The sequence below is a fragment of the Equus asinus genome, chromosome 6 (assembly GCF_041296235.1).
Source record: "Equus asinus isolate D_3611 breed Donkey chromosome 6, EquAss-T2T_v2, whole genome shotgun sequence".
Taxonomy (NCBI): domain Eukaryota; kingdom Metazoa; phylum Chordata; class Mammalia; order Perissodactyla; family Equidae; genus Equus; species Equus asinus.
The window spans coordinates 43715710-43741811 of record NC_091795.1 but is presented as its reverse complement, the minus strand read 5'-3'; the positions used below and the strand labels follow the sequence as shown (position 1 = coordinate 43741811).

The 26102-nt window shown below is 42.0% G+C and overlaps 1 protein-coding gene across 2 annotated transcripts; it reads left to right on the top strand.

Annotated features, from left to right (window-relative positions):
• The first annotated feature begins 29 nt into the window (after positions 1-29).
• MXD1 (MAX dimerization protein 1) lies at positions 30-25815 on the top strand. 2 transcript variants are annotated; one of them, XR_006529297.2, is made up of 7 exons: positions 41-381; positions 1120-1219; positions 5917-5946; positions 18744-18858; positions 20636-20795; positions 21065-21308; positions 22761-23630. XR_006529297.2 is itself a non-coding variant. In XM_044772626.2 (6 exons), the coding sequence occupies exons 1-6, from the start codon at positions 309-311 to the stop codon at positions 21250-21252; spliced, it is 666 nt and encodes a 221-aa protein (XP_044628561.1). In that variant the 5' UTR covers positions 30-308; the 3' UTR covers positions 21253-25815. The 2 variants fall into 2 exon arrangements, 1 of the variants encoding a protein (XP_044628561.1); XM_044772626.2 differs by having other exon boundaries at positions 30-381; positions 21065-25815.
• The last annotated feature ends 287 nt before the right edge of the window (positions 25816-26102 follow it).

The window sequence follows — 26102 nt, the reverse complement described above, 5'->3', positions numbered from 1 at the left end:
GGCATTCTTTAAGGTGCCCAATGAGGAACGCTGCCGGAGCGGGCCTGTCAAGAGAAGGAGCTGGGGGCGGGGGGATGGTGAGTCGGGGATAAACACTCCGCGGCGGTGGCGGCGGCTGCTCATCTCCGGATCTGTCACGGTGTCGGCGGTGGCCAGCTCACCGGCCCCCTTCCCTTCCCGCGAGCGTGGTCTCCAGAGAGGCTCTCTCAAGCGAGCTCCGCGGGGTCCACAGCGGGGCGCAGGTGTCCGGCGGCGGCGAACCTGTGGGCAGTGGGGGTTGGTCCCGTGGCTCCGGCCCCCGGTGCAGAATGGCGACGGCGGTTCGGATGAACATCCAGATGCTGCTGGAGGCGGCCGACTACCTGGAGCGGCGGGAGAGAGGTGCACGGGGACGGGAGAGGTCCGGCCCGAGCCGGGGCCGGAGGCTCTGAGGGACCGGCCGCGGGTCCGGGCGCCTAGCCGCTCCGGGGGTAGTTGGAGACGCGGAGAGCGCGACCGCGAGCGCTCCCAACCCCTCCAGCTCTCCCCACGCGCGGTCCGAAGGGAGGCCGCCGCTGCCTCGAAGGCAATGAATGGGGGTGGAGAAGGGGCCGCTGCGCCCCGGGGTCCCGAGCGCCCCCCCTCCCCACCCCGTCGCGGTGGGATGCCCGGGGCCCCCTCAGCCAGGCCCTTGGTTTACCTCATCGGGGCTCGTCCCGGCGGCCCCCAGCTGGGCCGGGCGCCCCGTCTCCCAGCCGGAGGAGCAGCGCTTCCCCTGCCCACCCCTCACCCCCCAACCCTCGGTGTTTGCCCCGCACCTTCGCCTGAGGCTGGTCCCACTTAACACACACCAACCTGCTGGACGTCGCCAGTGGGAAACCCGGGCTCCGTGAGCTCGGCGACTTGCTGTGTCTTTCTCAACAATGAGCAGCTGGAGTGCTCCTTACACCTGCTCCGAACTGAGGGCATTCACACAATTAAAAAAACAATCATTGTTCTGAGAATTCCGCCTTGCTCCGTTTAATTGTTTCCACGATATTCGTTTAAGGAAAAATAAATTTTAAAAAGGAAATACTGTGGCGGGGAGGGAGTATTGAATGCTCTGGGCTCATTCATTAACTGGATCCTCCGGTTTTCTAGAAGCTGAACATGGTTATGCCTCCATGTTACCATACAATAACAAGGACAGAGATGCCTTAAAACGGAGGAACAAATCCAAGAAGAACAACAGCAGTAGCAGGTAATTTGGTAAATATTTCTCTTTCTCTTTTAGATGCTCCTGCAGATGACACAAACTGCAGGGTGGAAGTTGCCCGTTGTGATTATAACCCTGTAAATTAAGTGGCGATCAGGATTGAGTCTTGCACACATGGTCTTAAGCCATTGGAGGAAGCAGCCCTTCCCTTTGGGTTGAGGGGGGGACTGAAGAGAAAAGAGAAATGGAAATGTTTTACATTTCTTTATGAACTTTTTTTTCAATTTAATTTTGCTTTTCTTCCCTTTTGGAACAAAAATCTGAAAACTTCAAGTGAGATTAGCAACAGTGACAATATTTTGCCTTCAGAAATTGCAGATTCAGGGCAAGTTTTCTATAATTGCGAATACTGGACATTATCCATTTCTGTTACTTTTCATAGTGAAGATTTTATAAACATGTTAAAGTATCTGACTTGGCATAGGTGTAGAATTTCCTATTTGACATGAGGTTAAAACCTGCCTCTTTGGTGATGGAGGAACATATAGTATTAAAATATTAATCTGCCACAACCCTATTATGTTCACCTTTTAGTTCTTTAAATCCGTGAATCTCACTGGGAAGTGTTTGGTTAATGGTCAGTGAAATCCCATATTAAAGCCCTGAACATAGTTCCTGGTACATGAGTACTCCATTAATGCGATTGCCCCATTTTCCCCATCTTTACCCTTAAAATACGTTAGCTAGGAAATCTGTTTTATTAGATCCATTCAATTATACCTTTCATCCCAGTTAATTAAAATCATTGATATTTTCATCACTGATTTAGAATCCTTACCCCTTTCCTATCCTCATGAATAGCTCTCTGCAAGTAACTGTATCTGGTTAGCCTCTGTGGCATAATACAGACCACTACAAGCCAGAAGGTTCCCACTTAAACCTAAAACTCACATGTTCTGGCTGCCTCTTCTGTCCTTGATTCACCCTCTTGTCCTTAATGCTGGTAGAACCACAGGATGTGAGCCGCACGCAAGTGCTGAGCTCTTGAATAGGAAGGCACGGGAAGGATGAACCTGGTAATTAATTACCTCGTGGTTTTTCCTTTCCCGCCCTTCTTTAGCGTTACCTGAAAGTGGCAGCCGGTAGATGTGTGCATGGGTACTAAGGGCCTTTAAGAAGGATGTTAATACTGACTTGTATTATGCAATGGTATAAAATAATTTCGCTCTGTTACAGTTTGTTACACTATTAATTTTTTAAATGTTGTTTGGAAGAACTTTGAAGCCTTTTGGGTTATTTTTCTGGAAAAGTTTTCTTCCCTTTTGGAATAAAAGTATTTTGGGTTTTTTGTCGCTTTTACTCTTGTCCACTCATGATTTGAAAGGAATTGTCCATATTAATAGTCAAGGCTTAATCCTTAGCGCTTTATTTTTCCTGAAGTTTCACAAGGAAAGTTGTGGAGTGGATGTTCATTAGTAGGGAGAGGAAAAGAAGGGGTATTGTTGAAGAGAAGTAGCTTGGTCCCAAAAGGTGATTAGGAAAGAAAAATAATGATCGTTGAGAATTTCAAACCAAGAAACAGATTCTTTCTCCTCTCTTTAACATCCAGGATTATAACTGAAAAATGGCTGCAACTCCTAATTTTGGGAAAAGTTCTATTACTTCTGTTAATGAGTTTGGTTTGCTTTCCATGGTTAAAGACAGGAGACTATCACACTTGCCCATATTCTTGACTAATATGGGTTAGCCTGATATCGTCAGTGGTGCAAGGATCTCTGAGAGACCATGATTAAACCTGGAGATGGCACGAAGCAAACAAGTGAAGCAAGATCGGGCTGTTTTGTTTAAATGTGATCACTTCCTTCCTGACATGTTTGGAATGACCCATCCCTGCGCAGTGAGACATCTCCCCAGAGAGTGCAGTTTGACACCTAGATTTGAATCAGACTTATATCTAAGGCCATGTATGGCCAGGATTTTGAACTGAAGTAAGGGCCATGGAGAGATGACTGCTGGTTTGGGTAACCCCTGGATAACATTTATTCTTGTTAATTCGGATTGAAACGCTGTGCTCTTTGCTTGTAGAGTCAGTACTGTACTTTTCCTTGGACGGTAAAAAGATTTAGCCAGATATCAAACTTCTTGGGAACTAAAAATGCAAATCGTAAGTTTCTCTGGTTGCTTGTTTAAAAAAAAAACAACAAAAACAAATGAAATTATGAGTATTGATTATTTTGGAGTCATCCAGGGAACTACTGGAATACAGGGAGATGGAATCTTTTTTTCTTTCCTGCTGATTTTTGAAATCAGTTACTGATTATTTATAATTGAAATCCAGAGTTTTTAAAAGTATGTTTTGTTAAATTGGTAAAGCAGACTTTGGCACTCCTTGAAAGAGGAAGTTCAGGACCTGCCACTCAGTTCTTTTATGAGACAGTGGCTATATAGCTGACCTGACATGGGGAGTCTTTTTGAACCCAAGGACTTTTCCTATTCTCAGATACTCGGTAGTTTGGCTTAGTTATCTTTTTGTCAGTTATCTTTTTAATGGGTGACATTCGACCTTTATCAGTGATTCCAGAATTATCAAATCTTGTCAGTAATCACATAGAAAGTAATTTTGACGCAAGATGTCTACGTATTCTTATAATGCTTTAATTAAAAATATAAATGTTTACCCATCAACAGAATTGGCAAGCAATCTCTGAACTGGTCATTTTTTGAAAGGCCTGCTTTTCATTAAAGACAAACTCAGTTTCAGTAAACCAAATGCACTTCAAATGCCCTAGCCATTAGGTATAAGTCTCCTTGTAAAAATCACCATGTGTTCAACACTCTTAAGCAATCAAATAAGATCTGTAGTTTCTAAAACTCTGTTCAAAGTTTGGAAGGAGTTGTGCCTCTTATGGAATTTGTTAAACAGTTTTTGTTGGGGATTCAGAATATTTTTATATGTATCTTCCAGAAATTTTGGGTAAGGGTACCCTGTGTGCTGTTATTTTCTATAATCAGAGACCATGTTCTTTTCAAATATCCACCCTCCCCTATGCCACCACCTTCCACGGATGGTCCCTGTCTGTGGTTAAATGGGGGAATCTTGACCAGCTGTTGTCGTATACTTTCGTCCATTCAAAAAATCTGTGAGACTTTGAACTTGTTATTCCCTGTTAAAACTAAAATGCCACGCGCTTTAAAGCCACAGATTTGTGGTTGCAGGCCAGATTCTTGTTAACCATGATATCCTGCTCGCCATTGCAGGAAGTAAACCTTCAGAAAAATGTAACTGAAGAATGCTGAGGGATAACCAAGTGAATCGATTTAAAGCTTGTAAATTAACCAGTTTTAAAAGGTTCACATGTCCTTTATCTAGAAAACAAATATTCTAAAACTTAAAATATCGTCATTATTGTTTTTCCTCGTGAATAAAAATTGGTATCTCAAGAGCCTTGTGGAAGAGAAGTTTTAGTGCTGTGTTGGAAATTTTTCAGGAATATTCCCTGCCACATACACACTCTCACCCACCCCAGTCTCTGGTGTGAATGAACTTGGTGGCGGTACCCCCTCACCCCCCACCTAAAGGAGTAACTGAGCATTCACGGAAGTAGTGTTCTTCCATGATTACTGTGAGAATTTATCTCCTAGGCCCAGTAAGCTTTCCATTATGGCCCCACAGAATTCATGACCTGAGCCAGGTGATAGTCTCCTGTACTGGTTAGATTCCAGAGACTTTCCATAAGAAAGGTCAAGATTCAGCTCCTTTATAATGCTGGGAGGTTCCTCAAGTTTATTTTATAACTTGTTAGGGAGGAGTTGTGTGAGGAAGACACTGAAGTGACCACATAGACTGACTTCTTGTGACTTCTGTGGAAACCTGTCCATAAATTCTTAGACCCGACCTTATGTTCAAGGTCAGCTATAAACCTGCTAATAATATGATTTCACATCCACTACAGCTTTCATCCAAGGCTCTCTAATCACTTTTACAGTTGCTGCCTCATTGCTCCATGCTTGTTCAGTAGATAATTGGCAATAATTTTTATTCCCATTTTACAGAGGGGTTAACCAAGGACGGAATAGTAAAGAATTTCATTTCTTCCACAGGGCTAGTCAGTGGCAAGGCTGGACTTCAGATTTCACCCTCAGTGCTGCCTTAACCAGTCTGTCAGCTTTCTGTTGGGCTGAGTTTTAGAAGCCCCTTCCTGAAATCATTTGGTAGCTCTTCAACAGTTACTTCAGGGAGTAGAGAGATTGAGGCAAGAGAGGTTACTTTTATTCATTTAAAACTATCCTATAGTCAAACAACTTAGCATAAAATTTTGGTGTATACTACGCACAGAGAAAACTACAGGGCTGGGGTAGGGGTGCCACCTGCACTGTTCTACCCTCAGCCTGAAGGAAGCTGGTGGGATTATATAACCCTAATCCACATCGCATTGTGCAGCTGTTTTTCTCTCTGTAGAAATAGACCCTTTTTCCTTTCTTAAAATGGATTACTTTTCCACTAGGGAATGCATGCCTCTTAGTTTGTCACTTCTTAAACTCTGTTTTAGATATTTTTTTTACGTTTCTCTAACTCCCCAAAGCAACTGATTTCTTTAGTAGAGCCCAGGGAGTTTTTCTCCCTTTCCCTGTCTTCTGCTACCAACTTTGGAGAGAAAGAAGTTAAAATAATTGCGTAGGTGTTGAAGTAGTCCTTTAAGACAAGAATAATCTTACTCTTTTCTTATTGTTTCCTCTTTCAGATCAACTCACAATGAAATGGAGAAGAATAGGTGAGTTGGGGATTTTTGGGAGATGGGGGAGTTTTGATGCATTCTCTATTCATTGAGTTGAGACTTGGTTGCTCTTCTTGACTCCTCCCACAAGTAGCACCTGAGTTAAGAGTTCGCTCAGGGCCGTCTAAGCAGCACTGCCCGTAAATCACTTAGGTAGGTGAAGGGCTCCCCAGTTCCAAAGACCACACCCCAACTCTCACCCCTGCAGTCTGCTCCTCCTGAGGAATGCCTTTCTGTGTGACTGTTCCACAGGCCAAAGCATTTTAGGTCATGGACATTGTTTCCACAAGTAGTGTTTTTAAAAAATTACATGCTACTGAATATAATTGGCAGTGCTGTCTTAAGTCTTATACACACACAGATATATACACATACATACCTATGTGTGTTTATAGTTTACTTGTGAATAAAGATTCTCAAAATTCAGGTAAATATGTACATAGGAGAAATTGGAGATGGTGGCCCAGTAGAGGAGGCCTGCACCTCACTGGGCTCCATCTCGCCGTCAGCCTGAGTTGATCTCTCTCACCTGGATTACCTCTTGCTGCTTACTTAAATCTTTGCTTTCCAAATCAAGTTTTCCCATCCTTCAGTGGTGTAGCCTAATGGTTCTCAACTCTAGTTGGATATTAGGATTGCTTGCAAAGCCTTTAATGTTTTAAAAAATATTTTTATAAGGGCCAGGCCTGTGGCCGAGTGGTTAAGTTCACGTGCTCTGCTTCAGTGGCCCAGGGTTTTGCTGGTTCAGATCCTGGGCACGGACCTAGCACTGCTCATCAAAGCATGCTGAGCGTCCCACATAGGAGAACTAGAAGGACATACAACTAGAAAATATACAACTATGTACTGGGGGGCTTTGGGGAGAAGAAGAAGAAAAAAAAGAAGAGGGGCCGGCCAGGTGGTGCAGCAGTTAAGTTCACACCTTCTGCTTCTCGGTGGCCTGGGGTTCACCGGTTCGGATCCTGGGTGCAGACATGGCACCTCTTGGCAAAAGCCATGCTGTGGTAGGCATCCCACGTCTAAAGAAGAGGAAGATGGGCATGGACGTTAGCTCAGGGCCGGTCTTCCTCAGCAAAACGAGGAGGATTGGCAGTAGTTAGCTCAGGGCTAATCTTCCTCAAAAAAAAAAAGAAAAAAGAAGATTGGCAACAGATGTTAGCCCAGGCCCACTCTTAAAAATATATATTTTTAATTTTAAATATATTATACACATATATTTGGGGAAAGAGAACACATTTTTATTTCTGCTGATTTTATTTTAAAAATTTTATAGAATTTTTCAAATATGCAAAAGTAGACTGAATAATGTAATCAACTCACATGTGTCCGTCACGCAGTGTGAACAATTATCAACATTTTGCCAGTCTTGTATAATCAAAACCACCCCTCTCCATGGAGTATTTTAAAGCAAATCTGCTTCTATCTCTAGTGAAGACTTTTTTTAGAAAAACATAACCACTTGCTTTTACCATGCTGAAAAAAATTAATGATAATTCTTTGTGGAGCTTTAAAAAAACAACAAAAAATCCAATGCCCAGACCTCACCCCTAGCAATTCTGATTTAATTGGTTTGGGTTGAGACTCTGCACTAGTATTGTTTTAAAAGCTCCCCAGGTGATTCTCATGTGCAGCAGGGCTGAGAACCATTGAACAAGCCTCATTCTGGTCTCTGAGCTCCCATCAATTTGAAATACAGGCTACCCATCCAGATTGAGTGGCTTTCTCGGTGCCCTGCATGAACAAGATGATGATGTGTAATGATGGCTCAGTAAATACATGTGGTTATTTCATGTAAACCCCCTTTGAAGAGGAAGCCTAACAGTGAAAGGACAGACCAGACCCTTACTAGGAAGGAAAATATTGGAGCAGGGCAAACATTTAGCATTACTCCACTGTGAAATATCGTGTGTGCGCACGTGTATGTGTGTTTGTGTGTAGGGGGTTGAGTGTGCCTCACTGCACATGTGCTTCTCCCCATCCCTCCCTCTTCCCTTTTAATCTCTCCATGAATGTGACCATATTCTAAGTCAGAGCTTCCTTTACACTTAGGGATTTACATACCATGAACTGGAAACTCAAAACTCTTTCTTCTGAAGGTAGAAAGGTAGTCAGGTGTGGTTTCTCTTTCTCATCTTTAGATTCTTTCCCATTTTTCTGCCTTTGGGGTGAACTGGGTAAACTGGGACTGTTTCTGCTGAAAAGTCTTCTAACTCTCCTTCTCCCTTCTAATATTTTACTTAGGCATGTATTTTTCTTCCTATTAAAATTTCATCCCTTCAAGTAGGGGCTCGTAGGCTTACTGCAGCTTTGTGCCTTTCCCGTCTGCAAGAATGCCACAGAATGTCAGTTTTATCATTTATTTTGGCAGTTCAGGGATGTTTTCTGCCTGCAGTACTCCAAGAACTTGTGCCCAGTACTTGGTATTAATGAGTTCACACTAGAGTATTAAGTTAGATGGCTCCCATTCTAGAGAAACGTAGTTTGTCTAATTGAGAAAGACGCAAAGACAGTTTCAGTTAATTCACTAAGCGCTAAGATGGTATGCACAGGAGGCTATGGAGGCAAAGATTCTGGAAAACTGGATTGGAAGTTGCTACTGGGCAAGCTGCTTATCATTCAGACTGCCTCTGTATGACCAGTCAACTTCTGCTCATTGAAGGGTTAGTTATCTAGTTTCCTTACTGCCCTTTCTTTTTTAGAATTTGGTCTTTTAAGGTCTTGATAATTCTTTCTCTAGTCTAAAGCGTGTCAACAGAAGAGAAGGAAGTAAGGAGTCAAGTTTACTTAATTTAACCAAGCATTGGTTGCTGTAGCTCCAGAGGGGAGGTTAAAGTTGTCGGACTCTTCTCCCTTCTTGGTGTGGATGCTTAAGATTTTAGTCTTTTGAGGTCAGTTGAACAGCTGCTCTTGTAGTCCCCCTCGTTTTGGTAGCTGAATCCTGTAAAAGAACATCGCTTTGCTAAATGCTGATACACATTAGCCATTTTTTACCTTAAAACATCACATAATAAGATTGGTATGGCTCTCAAAAAACAAAAAAAAGCAACTTAGGAGAACAGCTTCTAATGATGGGAATGTTTTTCTCTTTGATATTGCAGAGTTGATTATACTTGGATTAGCTTTTTTACACAGAAACCTTTTCTGTGGCACTTTAGAGATTCTGAATAATTGGTGTTCATCAGGACTCCACTATGAGGATTTTGTACTCAACACTACCATTTTAATAATCTTGGCATCGGTGGGAAGATAAAAGGAAAGACTTCTAGAATGGCGGAGATGGGAGGAGGTGGTGGTGGCGGTATTTTCCATTCAACAGACAGGCCTCAGTGGGGCACCATCGATGCCATGTGCGAGGTGCTGGGAATACGGAGCCCGACGGAGACCAAGCCCCTGGGTGGAAGGCTCAGTGTAGTGTCACTCTAGATATTAGAGTCTGTTACTCAGCCTGTGCTTCTCTGCATTTTAACTAATTTTGTGGGTCTAGCCTCCTGAGGAAACACCCTTGGTGAGTGTGTGGTATTTCTTTTTTAGAAACTAATCTTGTAGAAAATTTTGAGAAATATAGAAAGTCATACTAAAAATTAGATCATCCATAATTCTAGCAGCCAGAGGAAACCAGCGGAACTTTGAAATGTATCTTTCCAGTTGTTTTTGGAAAATAACTTTTAAAATATAGTTTAGTGTAGAAAATTGGAAAGTTCAGACACAAAGAATATAAACATCACCTAGAATAGAACTTGCAGTGGTAACAACAGCTGACACTCCTGCTAAGTTCTGTATCTGTCTAGACTTTTGTGCATACTTTTTTTTTAATCAACATGGGATCATATGGTAAATAATCTCAATCTTTTCAAGGTATGTTATGAACATTTTCCAGCGTCGCCAAATCTCCTTTTCTAGCATTACTTTTGGTGAACGCCCAGTATTACATCATATGGATGTGCCATAACTCATCTAACCAGTCCTCCATTTTAGATTCTTTCCAGCATTTTGCTAATATAAACAAGCCTTCCTTAAACTACTTTGTAGATAAATCTCTGTCAAACATCGTAATTATTTCCTTAGGGTAAATTTATAGTGTGGAATTAATGGTATCCACATTGTTAGGGTTTTTGATGTTGACTGCTGGATTGCCCATCAGGCAGGTTAGAGGCCATGTTTTCCTTATACCTTTACAAGTTGATTTTATAATTAAGACCTTTATGAATTTGATAAGTAAAAAACAAAAACACGCAGACAACTTGTTTTAATTTGCATTTCTTTTATTTCTAGCACAGCTGAACAATTTTCAAATCTTTGACAGTGTGTGTGTGTGTTTGAATTGCCCATTATATAATAACCTTTGCCCAATTTTTTCAGTTTATCTTTTTCTTTATTTTGAAAAGATTCTATAATATAAAGGATATGTATGAAAGAAATTACCCCTTTGTGTATCACAGAATTGTCCCATTTGTCATTTACCTTTACAGAATCAATCTTCTCTCACTGTTTGAAGTTGCTTGCCTCCATTGTATTCTAAATTCTTGTTCACGGCTAAGTCTGTTTCTAGACTTATTCTTGCATTCCGCTGATCCATCTGCTCCTCCTGTGCCATATACATTGTTTTAATCATTGAGGTTTTATTGTACATTTCAGGAACTGGTAAAGCAAATCTTTGCTCTTCCCTCTTCCTCTCTTTTTTATTTTACCATGTTCTTAGCCATTTTCACCAGTTTATTTTTCCTGATGAATTTTATAATCAACCCATCAATTCCCTATACCCAAAATTCTTTTGGGATTTTCAAAATCAAAATTAAATAATTCCACTATAAGTTAACCTTAAAAAGTTCATGTTTAAGTATTAGATCTTGTTTTCCAGGATTTATAGTGTGTCTTCATTTAGTCACATCTCTTTTCTGTCTCTAAGTAAAGTTTTGTAGTGTTTCCATGTAGGTTTTGCACTTTTCTTGTAAACAGTATTTCTGGGTTTATATATTTTTTAATTGCTATTGATTTCCCATTTAATTACTAATTAATTATTGTTGGGGAATAGGAAATCTTTTCATCTTTTGTCATTATGTGCCATTTATTGATAAGTCTGCTGTTTCCTTCTCTTAGCTGGGAATTCCTCTGGTTTGAATGCCTTTCAATAAGCCCTTCAGCAAATGGAGATTGAATGAGTGCATATAAGCTGCTGCCAGTGGGTCAGGTGTCAGGTGCTAGAATGGACTCTTTTTCAAAAGAAGGCTCTGGCATCTCCTTTGATAGTAGACACTCATTTTTCTGGAATGGTGCGTATGCAGGCCTTGCTGGAATTAGGCAGCTGGTCTAGAAGATTACCTCTGCCAGAGTCTTCTGACCCCATGACAAAAGATTTTTGCGTGTGCTCTGGGAGGAGGACTCAGCAGCTTGATCTAAGCTGTTATTTTCGTTTGGTCAAACAGTGTGTCAGTGGCATCTGGTCTGGCATGAGAAACCATTCCAGTCAGGTCTCTTCTGGCAGGCTATTCAAATTGATTAAAGGTCCCTATAGTTGTTTCTTTTGGGTTTTGGCTTTTCAAATGGCCAAGCTCCTTATATGGGAAGGGGCCTAACTTTGGCCCTGGGTCTGAGTTGTGGTATGCATTGCACCACTCTTACTGCTTCTGAACTCCCTTGACCACACTCAGATTTCACTCTAGGATGTTGTAACAAATCCACGTTGCTTTGTTGCCACATGGGGCTAAGGGCCCAGCCTTGTTATTACAAAAGAGAGGGATATAGGTATCAGTGTGCAAATCTTGTCTATGGTGATGATGTAGAGGAGCTCTCCGATTTGTACCGCTAGAATCCATCTTTCCTGGACTGTACCTCTTGGGTAGATGGCATCTGCACTTGTAGGAACTTGGGCAAGAGACATATGCTGGTTATTCAACCAATTTCCAGTCCCCTACCTGGAGTATAGGGGGCACTCCCTGACTTTTTTGTCATAGACATTAGTAGTCAAAGGGTGAGATAGAGCTAGCAAGTACTACTAATAATATATATTTTGTGTTTTTTAAAATTGGGCTCTAAAAGGAAATATTAATGTGGTATACTTATGTATTTCACACTTTTAACGGAGAAGTGATTTTATAACTTCAAAATGTAACCACCATGAATTGCTATTTTTGCATTGTTCACTGAATGCTGTGTTCCCATTCAGCTAGCATATATAACTACCTTTGTATTTTTTACAAAGATTACTATCACAATTATGAGAAATCTTCAAAACCTTCCAAGGTTCCAATTAAGTTGGTAATAATGATGCTTTTGGAAATTGTTTATAAAGGGATCATTTTAGAAAAGGGAGTACTTTTTTTCTCAAAGCATGACTTATAGTCTTCACCTGGATTTTTTTGTGTAACCCTGTAAGGCTTTGTTCTCAACCCAAAATCTGGAGGTTAGGATCTCTTGTGACCTGTAATAACTTTTAGGGAATAATTTTTGACTCTTTAAGAAGATTTATTTGTCCTTACTCTATACTAAATAACCTTTTTTTCTCACTATACAGCTCATACAAACCCACATCTGAAATTATTTTTGTTCAATCTCCAATTATCCTATAGGATTTGTGAAGCTATTTAATTGGCTAAGTCTGTCCACAGAAAGGTAGGAGATAAAATGCTGAGACCTTAGAGTTAATAGGTTATTGTTTATGTAGCTCTTTTTTTCTCCTTTACTAATAATCTTAGGCTCAGTTTTAATGAAAACTAGTACTCAATGAGGTACAGTGATTCATGTTTAAGTAGGACGTTTCTCAAAGAAAAAGACATGAATTACCAAAGATGTCAGAGTCTTCTCTTGGGTCAGCATCTGCAGATGCGTTGTTTCTAGGCTCCAATGGTTAACATGAAATAGAAGACTTGGTCTCTTCCATTGTTTGTTGATGAAAGAAAACAGAACAGTTAGATACATAGGAGGTCTGTAGCACATAAAGGAATGTGATGTATTTGGAAAGAAAAAACGGCTTATGATAGGCTATGAAAGCTTGAAAATCTTCACGGAGAAGTTAAGTCAAACAAGATGTAGATTAGGGAAAAGAAAGAATATGTTTGGTACAGGGCAAAGGGGAGCGCATTCTAGAACTTTCTGTGGGAGCTGATATTTGTCATGGTCTGAAAGTAGCTCAGATAAATAATTCTGCAATAATTTGTTTACATGTTTGATCACTCCAACTAAATTTTGAGTACCTCCAAGGCAGGGACTTAGTCTTGCTCAACATTATGTCCCCAGCACCTAGGAAGGTAGCAGTGCATGGTAATCCTTTGAGAAATGCTGCTGGAGTAAATGAATACAAGAGCCATGTGTACGTTCAAAATTTCTACTGTGAACTTACTTATCTGCCCTCTTCATTGGCTCCAGCCTGTGTGCTCTGACCTTGTAATTCTTTTATATGTCGTGTACTTTACTGTGAAAGTCTCCAGGAGAGAGTTCAGTTACCCCTTCAGTAAAGAGGAGTAAACTCTGATAACAATGTGTCCCCCACAACACAGACACATAGGCATGCACGCACAGGTGCACTCACACCTGATTTAACACCATTCCTGGTCTTGACTACCCCCAAGCCAGGGAGCACATCGGGGTAACAGAGTAAATTCAGGAGCACTATCTTCAGATGGCACAGTCTGCCTATAGCCTTACTCTTTTTTGCTGCATCTTTTCCCCAGTTTACACATCTGCCAACCTGGGAAAGAGACATGGATAGACTCAAGAAACCTTGAGACTGGAGGCAGAAATAAAAAGAGAAGCCTTCAGGATTGTCTAAGAGCGCGCTGGTTAGCCCAGGTACCTTCTCTCAGTGCCAAAGCTCTGATAGGAGGTGGTGCCTCAGACAGCCCCGAGTCCCCTTCAGGAATGACTTCCTGCACTGGCATATTTAGTTTTCCATCATTCATAGCTGACAGGAGTTAAGGAAGACTAACAACAGAACTATATCTGAATATATTTTATATTTAAATATTTAATATATTTGGAGTTTATTTTGATGTTAACCTCCCTACTCCCCTGCCATTTTCTGAATAAGCCATTCTTCCCTCAAGGATTTGCAGTGTTATCTCCACTATATGCTGGATTCTTATCTTTTCTTAGCTCTGTTTCTGGGAATTTTTGCTTCTGTTCACTTGATTTGTCTGTCTATTCTTATATTAGTATATATTGTTTTTAATTATTGAAGCTTTGTAATACAATTTATTATCTGGTACAGCACATTCCTCTTCATTATTCTTCTTTTTCAAAACTTTTGGCAGTCTCTCACACATTTATTCTTCTAGATGATGTTTAGATTAATTTTCCATCATCAACAAATACTGTTTGGATTTTTCTCTTGGAATTATGTTAAATTTGTAGGCAAGCTTGGGTAACATTGACATTTTTACTTTGAGGGTTCATATCTGGGAATGTGCTACTTTTCCCCATTTATTCAGATTTTCTTATGTCTCTCAACAAAGTTTTATAGTTTTTCTTTCCAGAGATCCTTTGAAACTGTTTTAAGTTTGTTCCTAAATATGCTATGCTTTCTTCCTGCCATTGTATGTGAGATATTTTAGGTTCTCTAGATATGGACAGCACATCCAGAGGTGTGCTTGGATTTCCAAGGTCAATACATATTTGCTGCTATTTTTATTTCCCTTTGGCTAGTGCAGTAGAGAGGTAGGAGGCAGGCCCGGGTGCGCTTCAGAGGCGCCCCTCCTACCCCCACCTCTACATGATGTGAGTGGCCACAAAGGAATCTGTCCTTTTGCATGCATTAGCTTTATATATAAAATCCTTGCTAATTTTTTAAACGTAAAAAATGGTAGCTTTAGCATTAGCAAGATCTGTGTTTCAATAGAAAATGGGTTAGATTTTCCATTAAATCTTTTCATGGTAAAAGATAACCATTTTCTTTAAGGAAAAGTTCAGTGAATTGGATTTTACCAGATAGCCTGTATCTACCCAGTGAGACACCTTGAGTTCCCTGTTGATTTTAAAAGGAATATTATAGTGCTGTAATTATCTGTGTCTGTTCCTGGTAATTACCCATCTACAGACGAAGGTAGGATTGAATAATAACTGCTCCCATAGATGGAGCCCTCCATGTCAGACTCTGGCCAGGGGCTTCCATACCTTGTCTCAGTTAATACAACAGCCCTCTCTGGTGTTGTCATCCTTCCTCTATGCTGAGGACACTGATGCTACATGGAGTAAAGTAATTTGCTCAAGGTCACACAGGGAGTAAGCAGCAAAGCTAGGATCCCAGACCTTCACTCTGAATCACTAACACTATTTGGTTGTATAGTGACTGACAGATTCAGAATATAAAAATAATTAAAAACAAAAATAAATAAAATTTGAGATACTTAAAACTTACTGAAGAGACTGTAGTTTGTACCTAATTTCGTTATCACTGGTTATAGGCCACACTTGATTCTGAGCATACTGACTACAGCTCAGATCACAGATTGGTTTCTTTATGCTACTGTAGACCAAAGATATATCAGTCCATCCAGAATAATGAAAGCGCTGTTTCTGAAGAGTCAGCAGGTGAAGTTTGTCAAAGTTCATGACCTAGGTACAAAGCAGTTGGATCAGCGCAAAAAGAAGAGACAGTCAGGGGCACGAGGGAACCAGGATTTGGCACAACGCTTTTCTGCTGGGGGTGGGGAGCTGGGAGGCAGCTCTTGGCAACAGGAGGACTGTCTGAAGAAGATGTAATGGGAGGAGATTCAAGGAGGGGTCAGGTGAAGGTATCGAGTGGCTTCCTGTTGAGGATATGTGGCAAAAGCCCTGCTAGTTCCTCAAAGGGGAGTTAGACCTGGTTCAAATGGGTCACTAGGCCCCTCCTAGAGGAAGAGAGCCCTGGCCAGGGGAATAGTTAGGACTGAGGAGGGAGAGCTGAGACAAGTGCTTGACTGCATCTTTCAGATCTGGGTGCTCCATGCGTGTGCTGGGCTGGCTGAAGGATTCTAGATCCCAGGGTAGGGAGCGTATGTGGCTCAGGGTCGAGGGTCCTCTGTGGGAGCTATTATAGAGGGCTCTGTTTGCTTTTTCACCTGGTTCAGGAATCGAATTTCACTACTCTGTGATGGCACTGAGCCTGCTTCACATACCTCATCCCTCCGCGGTAGTTGGCCCAGACACCAGCCTGGGGATGTGTCTGCAGGCAGATGGCAGGTGGGTAGCCATCAGGCTGGAGCAGTGAGGCACTGGAGAAAGCCAAGGCCGCACTGCCAAAGACAAGTTGACTTTGGATCTCTGCAAAAATCCAGAAAGTGCTCTGGTCCTATTTTCATAGAACTAGGCCAGAAAACGCTGAATGAACATGTATTATCCTGAGCTCAAATTAGTCAAATTGCTTATTTCTAGTTTCACAACTGGGAATGTTCTTTGGGAACTCACATTTGGGTAGTGAAAATTGTACTTGCTGGGCTGGACTCCTTGTGTAACTAGAAATGACGATGCATGGAAAGATGACATTATTATATTTTTATCTGTAGACAAACTTCCTAAAAAATGTACATACTCATATCTGTAGATAAACCCACATCGTAAAAGGACTAATATGACACTGTTCTGAATCATGCAGTCTTTGCAAATAACAAGCAAGCTGAAAAGTCTACTTCTAATTTTTGAATTTTTTTCTAATTTGAAAATTAATCTATAAACTTTATAGTGAGAAATAAGTTGGATAACTGTTTAAGTGACTAATTATACTTTTTCATGGTGTTTCTAATAACGTGAGCTATTTTCATGGCTCTCTTTGAAGAGTATTATCATCCAAGGTGAACAAGTACATTTTACACACACAGCTTCTGCTTTTTTTCCCCTCATGCAGTAGTGAGAGGAGGAAAACTCTAGCATGAGTCTTGCTTGTGGCCATTCCACCTGGACAGGTTTTCAGAGCAAGAGAAGTCTTATAAAATAGTAGGGCGTTTGTCCCGTTAAGTCTTCCCAGCTCAGGAGTGAGTGCTTGCTCCTCGAGTTTGTCAAGGCTAGAGAGCCCTTGGAGAGTCTAGGGCAACTCTGTCAAGAGCCAGCTGAGAAAGGAGGCTCAGGAGGATGTCTAATGCACCACTTGTTAGATCTGCCTTGGGGCAACATCCTGAAGTCTTGAGATGAACGGGGTGAATTGACTTCCTCGGTCAATAGCATGCATATTGACATGTCTTGGAGTTTTCCGAAGCAGTTTTCTTCTTTTGGTCTGCATTCCGAACTTTTGCTTTTAAGAGGGGGACAAAAAGGGCGAACTAAGCTTTAAGGTAGGCTCCCAGGAGCTCTGCTCCAGGTCGTTGTTTGTGGACAGTGGCCCCCAGGACCCTGAGCACTGCTGAAGGTATAGAGATGGACTCTGTCTTCAAGAAACTTAAGTCTAGTTGGATAGATGACAGAATCCATTAGCAAACATTTATTAAGCATGCGGGAGGGGCAGACACTGGGAACACAGCCCTGATTAAGCTGCAGCCCCAGCTTTCTAAGGAGTTCACAATGAATGGTTAAGTAACAAATACCAAACAATTCAGGCAGAACAGTGGACTTCCCAGTGAGTAGTATAAAGAAAAAGTATTCAGAAAATGAGGAGTCACCACAGGCTAGAGGGACCTGCAAAGGCTTTAAGGAGGTGGTGGGCTGAAGCAAAAACTGAATCTTGGCCATTTCTCACATTCATGGAATCTGCTAGGTTCTAGAAGAAGGCCCAAACCAAGGTTTCAATTAAGTGTAATCAATTGCTGAAATTTTACGGACTCCTGCACTTCTGGTCACTCTGTGGCTAGAGGCACTCTCTTCCGTGGGCCGCTGCAGCTTCTGCCTCACCAGCCTTCCTCCCTTCCCCACTCTGTCCCATTCGCCATTCCGCCATGCTCCAAGACCTCCCTGTGGTTCTCTCCAGCTGCCCAGCATGCTTGTTGGTATAGCAATACCAATGATGGACTTTTTCCTTATGTTGAAAAACTGTATCTAATTTTCTGAATAGCAGTAGTTTACCTGGTTGAAAAACCAAAAGTAAAACAAATTATTCAGTAAAAACTCCCCCCCTTGCCTTGTCCCTATTCCCTGACTTCTCTCTACCCAGCCACTGTTCACTAGTTTCTTATGTATCATTCCAGACTTTATGGCGGTACAGGAAACCGTGAATATAGATAATTATTTTTACCCAAAGATAGCATATTGTATGCGTGGTTTGATATCTTGCTTTTCTTTACTTAACAATATACTTTCCTAATAGACGTAGAGCACATTCTCGTTCTTTTTTCATAGCTGTGTAGTCCCTCACTATGTGGATATACCATAATTTATTTAACCAATTCCCTACTGATGGTCCCTACTTGGGTTGTTTCAATCTTGGCCATTACAAATAAAGCTGTAGTGAATAACCATACGTGTATGTCATTCACATTTGTAAATACTATATACAGCAACAATATAGGCTAGCGATTTAGTGGTCCTGAGTGTTGAAAGAGAAGTATTGGGTTAAAAGGATTCTCACCCTGGCATGTCATTATTTTCTGAATTTGGATGTTCTGTGGGTCACATCATAACCCAGAAACCTGGAGATAACTTGATAAATGTGCCTAATAGAGATTAGTCCCTACCCCGACACCTGTAGAGACAACTTTAGAAAACTCTGGATTTTGCTTCTCCTTGATTTTCACCAGGGTTGTCTAATTTCAAAAGATATTTATTTGACCAGAGGTCATTGGTGGCATTTGCTATCACTGGGCCTGGGCAACTTCACACTCTTCTAGAACTTGCTCTTCCAGGGTGCCTTCTGGCCCACTGTGAAATTCTCAAATGCTGCTCTGATCTTGTTTTTGTAGACGGGCCCATCTCCGCTTGTGCCTGGAGAAGCTGAAGGGGCTGGTGCCACTTGGACCTGAATCAAGTCGACACACTACACTGAGTTTATTAACAAAAGCCAAATTGCACATAAAGGTAAGTGTATCCTTGGGATACCTTCTATCTTTATTTGTCCAGTAAGAGTTTGTCTGTTATGAGGGACAGTAAATGTATGCCTCCACGACAGTCCTCTCCTGTGAACTCCTCCATCCTGCCTCGTGAATGAATCACAGGTACCCCAAACTCAACATGTCCAGAATCCAACGAAGTATTGCTCACCCATATGCACCAGAAGTTAAATGGTCCATCCAGCTGTCCATCTGACTGTACAAGCCAGAAACCCAGGCTCAGCCTTGATAACTCTTGCTCCTTAGCTGTCTGTGTCTAAGTCTTCTCCAAGACCTGAATATTTCACAGCCTGGTCTACTTCCATTTCGCCTCACCATTGTCTGCTGCAGTAAAGTCCTCAGAGGCCTCCCTGTATTCCTCTGGCCTCCCTCCAAGCTAATCTCCATGCTTCCCAAGAACAATCCTTCTAAAGCTCAAATCAGTGTGTCACCCTGTTTAAAATTCTTCTGTGGCTCAGGACATACCCTGTCACCAGGTCTGCCCCAGGCTCTGCCTGAACTGGCCCTCATCTGCCTATATAGCAGCATCTTGTGCCATACGCTCCTTTCTGCTCCAGCCCTTCTTTCAGTTCCTTGAACTTGTCATGCTCTCTTACCACAGGGCCTTTGTACGTGCTGCTCCCTCTATTTGGTATGCTGTCCCCTCCCTTCTTCACCCAGTTAACTTCTTGTCATCCTTCAGATCTCAGCACAGGTATCACTAACTCAGGGAAACTTTCCCGACTTGGTCACCTCCTTTCTGGGACTAGTGATCCTGTTATTGGGTATCTCTCTGTCAGCACTTGTCACAGTTAACATCTGACCATGGTTTGCATGACTATTTGGTTGTCTCCATCATTAGAATGTACACTCCACCAGGAAGGGGACTGGATATTTGTGCTCACCTCGTATCCCCAGCACCTCCCAGAGGGTCTGAAACAGAGTTGGCACTCAGTACGTAGCTTGAATAGCAAAGGGTAAGGGAGTTGTATTCAAACTCTGGGAGCCGCAGCCAGGATAACTGTCGAGCATGTTTAGATCGTCATGATTGGACAAATATCACTTGAATTATGGTTAGTAGCCCGCGTACATGACAATTCTGGGGGGAAAAGTACCTCTGTTTACAGCAAAATAACCACAATTAAACAGTCTTAATTATCTGAAGAATATGAGAAGCTAGAGGACAGATTTGTAAAAACAAATGGTCTATGGAAATGTATTTTCTAAGCTCTTATGTTGGACAATTTGGAATCGAGACTTCAAAAGGGACTATTTCCTGCTAACAGAAGTTAATTGAGATTTCGCATGACACAAAAAAGTGCTCATGTTATTGGGATGTGTACTTGGATAAACATCCGTTTAAATGGAAGTGAGTTTCTTAAGCTACCGTCACATGCAATGCTCTTGTTCAGAGAAATTAGGAGCTCAGGGCACCGCCGCAGACAGGGGAGACCAGGTTTGGCTGCTGCCTGCAGTCTTTTCAACATCAAAATTGAGGAGTACCAGGATGCTAGAGTGTCAGAGTTCACCCCCAGAATCCCTGTGACGGTTCAGGTACCCACAGTATTGTCAATGCTGAAGAAGTTAGGTGAAGATAGGAGTCACTGCCCGGTCAATGTCCTGTCTCTGCAAGAAGCTAAATGAGTGACACACCAAATGGCTTCTGAGGAAGATTGGGTATTCCACTGCTAGACAGGAGGATGTAGGGTCATTGCCAATTTTGAAATCTTCCTGTGGGCTCCAACAACTGCCTCTTTGACTTGCAGAAACTTGAAGATTGTGATAGAAAAGCCGTTCACCAAATAGACCAGCTTCAGCGAGAGCAGCGACACCTGAAGAGGCAGCTGGAGAAGCTGGGCATCGAGAGGATACGGATGGACAGCATTGGCTCCACAGTCTCCTCAGAGCGCTCAGACTCTGACAGGGGTGAGCCCTGTCCCTGCCTCCTCGGCCACCCTCCCGCTTCCCCCACCCTCCCTTGCCCTCTCCCATCTGCCAGCGGCAGAGAAGGAGCTAAGAACCTGCTCGTGATTTAGAGAAGCTGGGTAGTGTGACCTCCAGTAATAGCTCCCTCTTTCCTTTTAACAGTTAGGCACCAGCATCTGAAGAAGGGCTCGACTGGAGCCACTTTGATTCAGCCTGAGTTTTCTGAAGAATGCCTTCACCCATGTCTCTCTCTCTTGTCCTCCCCACAGAAGAAATTGATGTGGACGTTGAAAGCACAGACTATCTCACGGGGGAGCTGGACTGGAGCAGCAGCAGTGTGAGTGATTCTGATGAGCGGGCAAGCATGCAGAGCCTCGGCAGTGACGAGGGCTACTCCAGCTCCAGCATCAAGAGAATAAAGCTCCAGGACAATCACAAGACGCGTCTTGGTCTATAAGAGAGAGTGGTCCCTTCGCGGCCTCCCGGATGGTTCTCCCTGTTGGATCGGATTAGGTAGTGTATTGGACCCGCCCACAACTCCCTTGCACGTAAACTTCAGTGTACCACCTTCACCAAAATCAGCTTTGTAAAAGTTCCCAAGGAAGTGCTTAGGATTGTGGGTTTCTGATTGCATCCACTAGCTTCTCTTTCTCCATAAAAATTTGTCTCTGAGAGACTGTACATTCCAATCAATTTGAAGCACCCAAGAATTCTTAGACTGAATAAGCAACTTTCACATCTCAGCAATTTCCCCTTTTATTTCCTGTCCCCGTGTAGTCTACCAGACCTTTCTTAATGTTTTCTGGCTTACTGTGTTATTTGCCTAGCAGAAATGTACAAATGTGTCTTGTGCTTAGGAAACTGAAGGAAACAAACTTTTCAAGTTGAGATCCTGATCTCAGCGCTCCAAAGTAAGCTTCGAAAGCAGCATTTGAGAGCACTTAACCATGGACCTCACCCTGTGAGGAGTCAGGAATACCTCCAGAAAACACCCCCACCCCCCCCCCCCCACACCCCGCGCTAAGTCCCCTGAGCCTCGCGGGGATGGGAGCAGTATTCTCACTTTAAGATGGACACCTTGACACCTTGATAGCATGTCTTTGGGGTTGCACATCTTATCAAAGTTCCAACCTTGTTTGTTCTCACAAACAAAACGGTACAATCTCTTTTTGTGCGACGTTCTTGGGACCGCGCTGTGTACTGCTCCCCCAAGGCACACTTTCCCCTGGAAGTTTGTTATGCTACTTGTCTCTGGAACATTTTTTTTTCCTACCTCAGAGATGAATGAGATCTCCATTTCCCACTTAACACGAAGTGATTATGCCTCTCTTTTTTTTTTTCTCCGAATAAGTGACATTTGGTCCAGTTCTAATCTATTTTCCTATTTAACTCTCAGCAATAACTGAGCTTTGGCACTAGCTGAGCTAGTGTCCATCTTCAGTGAAAGGAAAAGTCCACATTGCTACTCTCTCTGTTGCAGGTGAACAGGAGGGGATGGTACAATGGTGCTGGAATCCCTCTCCTTAGTGTTTTTGGACACACCCAGAAACTTCTTTACGGAGGCTTTTGGGTTGACAGTGGAAAAGGCTGATTTCTTTTTGGTTATGATTTCTCCCTTAAGTGGTCTCCCACTGTGTAGCATTTTTATTTAAGCTAAAACAGAGCACATGTATATAACACACATTAAATCTATAAATACTATTTATTCATTTTATATAAACTAATGTAATGGAAAATAAATTCTTATGACTTTGTGCTTTTTATAGATGTTCTAGAAACTTTGTATGTAGGTATCTACAAAATTGGTTCACTCCCCTTAATATTTTTGCATTCATATTTTTGAGGTCTTGATGTTTTCAGCCTCCAGCGAATCTTTTTCATTGAATTTGAACCATTTGTAAAAATCTGTGACGCTGAAACAGAGTATGTGTCACAAAGTGATGAGAACATTCCTAAAATCCACAGACGCACTGCAACCTTAAGGGCTCAGCGGCTGAACCAGTAGCGGGCCGCCACCGCGTGCTCCCCCTGGCCTGCGGTCTCTAGCACGCCACAGCCTCGCAACTCCTCCAGCGCCTCCACCTTCCACACAACCAACGTAAAGTTCTAAGGCACTCCACATGGGAGCTCCTTCCATGCATGAAGAGCAGTCTAACAAAGCGAGATTACTTTTGTGGGTTTTTTCTTTTTAATGATTCTTTAATGTATTAAAAAAGTTTCAGTTGGAAGTAGTGGATTCCTAAATGATTCCAAAGTCATCTGTAATTCCTTCTGTTTTTGTTTTCTGTTTTTTTTTTTTCATTTCAGCTTTGGGTAGGGGGAGGGGCAGGTGACACAAAGGATTTTTTTTCTTGTTGGAATCTTTTCCAATTACCAGCTGAAGATTTGCACTGAAATACAACTTGTATGCCTTTTGCATTTTTAAAGCCTGCTTCCTGAATTTAAGCAGAGTGATAGTGTTCAAAGAGCCAGCTCAGCCTGTAACACGTTTGAATAGATATATCTGCACTTTGAGGTCCCTTTCGAATGCCATTCGCTAGACCTCACAAGCATTTTGTGTAATTGCTCCGTTCAAGCGCCTCACGAGTCCATGATGCTGGATGCTGTACGGCATCGAAACTCAAGACTTTGGGAAAAGCTTGTGGGCTTGCATTGGGGGAGGGAAGGGAACAAAATTTGTGTATTTGTTTGTTTAATTTAGAAATAAGGCATCTGAGAGATGTCATTATTTTCTGTGTTTTAATTGTTGTGCCTTTGAGTTAAACTGCATTTTTGTCTTTTGGTTGAAATATGAACTGTACTGTCCCAATATAAAACAGTCATTATTTGACCTTTGCACTGTTTGTCTGGTCCTTTTCAATTTGATTGCATATATAAATGTGGAACTTGATAGATCTCTATATTTTTACTGCACTTGTGATAAACTGGCACCAGGGTGAGACGTTGCTTTCACAGTTCGAGGTAGACGAATCAGCATGCCAGGCAGGGCTGGCTCTAACCAAAACTGTAAGCTTCAGGACCAGCAAACTCAGCCCAAGGCAGCTACTCCCCTTCCCCGTGGCTGATCGGCAGCCCTGATTCGCCAATCTGTCCTCTCATTCACTGAGCCACCAGCGTGACTGTTAAGAGCTATACAGTCTTTTTGGTTGTTTTGGTTTTTTTAAGCAAAATGAAAAACCTTTCTATTAGGGTTGTTGGGGGGAGGGGATGGGCAAAGATATAAACCCCAGCCTTTAAGACTTTGACAATTGTACGTAACTATAGATGTGTATAAATATAGGCACATGCATATTTTTATGTGAAAGTTGATTTTAAAAAACTAAGGAGATCTAAACTACACTCTTCTTGATACCATTGCAATGCAAATAGGGAAAGAAGAGTATGTGGTCCAGTTTCCTGTAGTGAGAAAATATATATGTGTGCTTCTGTTAACATCCCAGAAAACGTGGCTTTCCATGCCTGTTGGCTTAGAACAGCAGGCCAAGCTCCCAGGGTGTCTGTGCTTTGGTTTTCTTTTCTAAGCAGCGATCTTGAATCCTTCAAGGTGCTGAGAGCGACTGCTGCCTCCTTTCTCTAGTCACAGACCTAGTGCTAGATAGTGATTCAAAGAGCATCACATTTGAGCGGGACCTAGATTCTTCTCCCTTATCAACCCAAAACTAAAATAATTTCAGTGTCAGTTCAGACTTGAGCGTTAAGTAGGCCCTGAGCCTGCAGTCAGCCACATGAGTGGGTTTGGTTTTTTTAAGGTGGGCATTTTCCTTTAACCTCAACTTTTTTCAGAAGAAACAAGGGTCCTTACCTGGGTTTCCTGTGGGCTTCTCTTCTCCATCCCTAAGTGGCCAAGAGCAAATCCTGAGGTGTGAAAAAAACAAAAGTGTAAATGGGGCAGGATTGTGATGTTCAAAATAACTGTCTAGCAATATCTTGGGTCTCGCTAATGGATTTTGTGGGCTTTGTTCTTCTTGCCTCTCCCCCATCCTTTAGAGAGAAAACTTATTTTTGAAAAGTATATATATACACACATTATTATTTAGGTTTTTATACCATCCTATACTGGCAAGAATACAACTTTCATTGTGCTTTATAATCTGATTATTCCCCCAGATCTCAGTCTTTTCTTTCTTCTTAACTTGTTTCCCCGAGTTTCTCTGTCTTCCCCCTCTACATGCCCCGTGTGAACACCAGGAAGTCCAGGCTGCAAGGAGTTTCCTGCCTGTCAATCTCTTCTTTTTCTGTCTAACTCTTGGATGCAGTATGTTTAGGTAGCTGGCTACTCCCGATTTTAAAAATCCTTCCTAGGAGAAGATGACCCAGAGACCCTTTTAGATGAGGTGGTTTTTCTCATTCTGCATGATCAGATCTCTGTAGACTGTGATATGTTTTGTTTTCGAAATACCTGGGGGGGGGGTGCGATATGTGATTTATCATGAGTTCATTAATATTTATTACATGGATGATTTTCTTATACCATATCTTTCTGAAAGAAGAAATAATTGCCTGGCACTGCTAGAGTCAGCTACTGAACGGCTGAAGAAATTGAGTATCTTTGTCTTCTCTCAAAAGCATAAAATGAGAATTAGGCACCCAATGTTAAGACTTATCCACATTTTTACTTTTGATTTCTTATTCTCTCTGGGGGTAGGGGGTAGAGGGAGCATTCTTCATTTTAGCTTCTACCTGAGAACCAAACTTGCCTTTACCCCTTGTCCCTGGAGTTGGTGCTCTGGGAATATCACCGTTAACCACCAATGTTGGGGGCCATCGTCCTTGGGGTAAACACAGCCGAAAGAGGGAGCAGCAGATGAGAGAGTATGAAATTCTGTTTCCAGATGTTTATTTCTTTATGTAAATATGACGCCAATGTAAATCCTGTGTCAAGACATAGAGAATGGTGCTTTTTACTACAGTTAGCACATGCATTTTTAGAACTATTACGTGTTTTAGAGGATCTTTGCTGTGTATATGTAAACTGTACTGTTCAACCGTTAAATAATAAATTATTTCATTATTAAAGAAATTTTGGTCTGCCTGATATTTTGTACCCTAGTTGAAACTTCATGGTTTTTACTTACAGAACTGGATTAATCAGATTTCTCTTTTTCTTTTAATTTTATGGAAAATTTCATTGGCCAAAAGTTTTCAGCCCTTGGATCCTGTGAAAAGAGTTTAGCTGTGTGGCTCCAGTTGAGCCCATTTGTGGATCAGAATTAGTAACAGTGCCAGCTGCTCCACTTACCCATTTTGCCTGCTCACGCACTCGCTCTTGGCTCACTCTTCACCGTGATGCCTCTGAGCGTGCGGGCA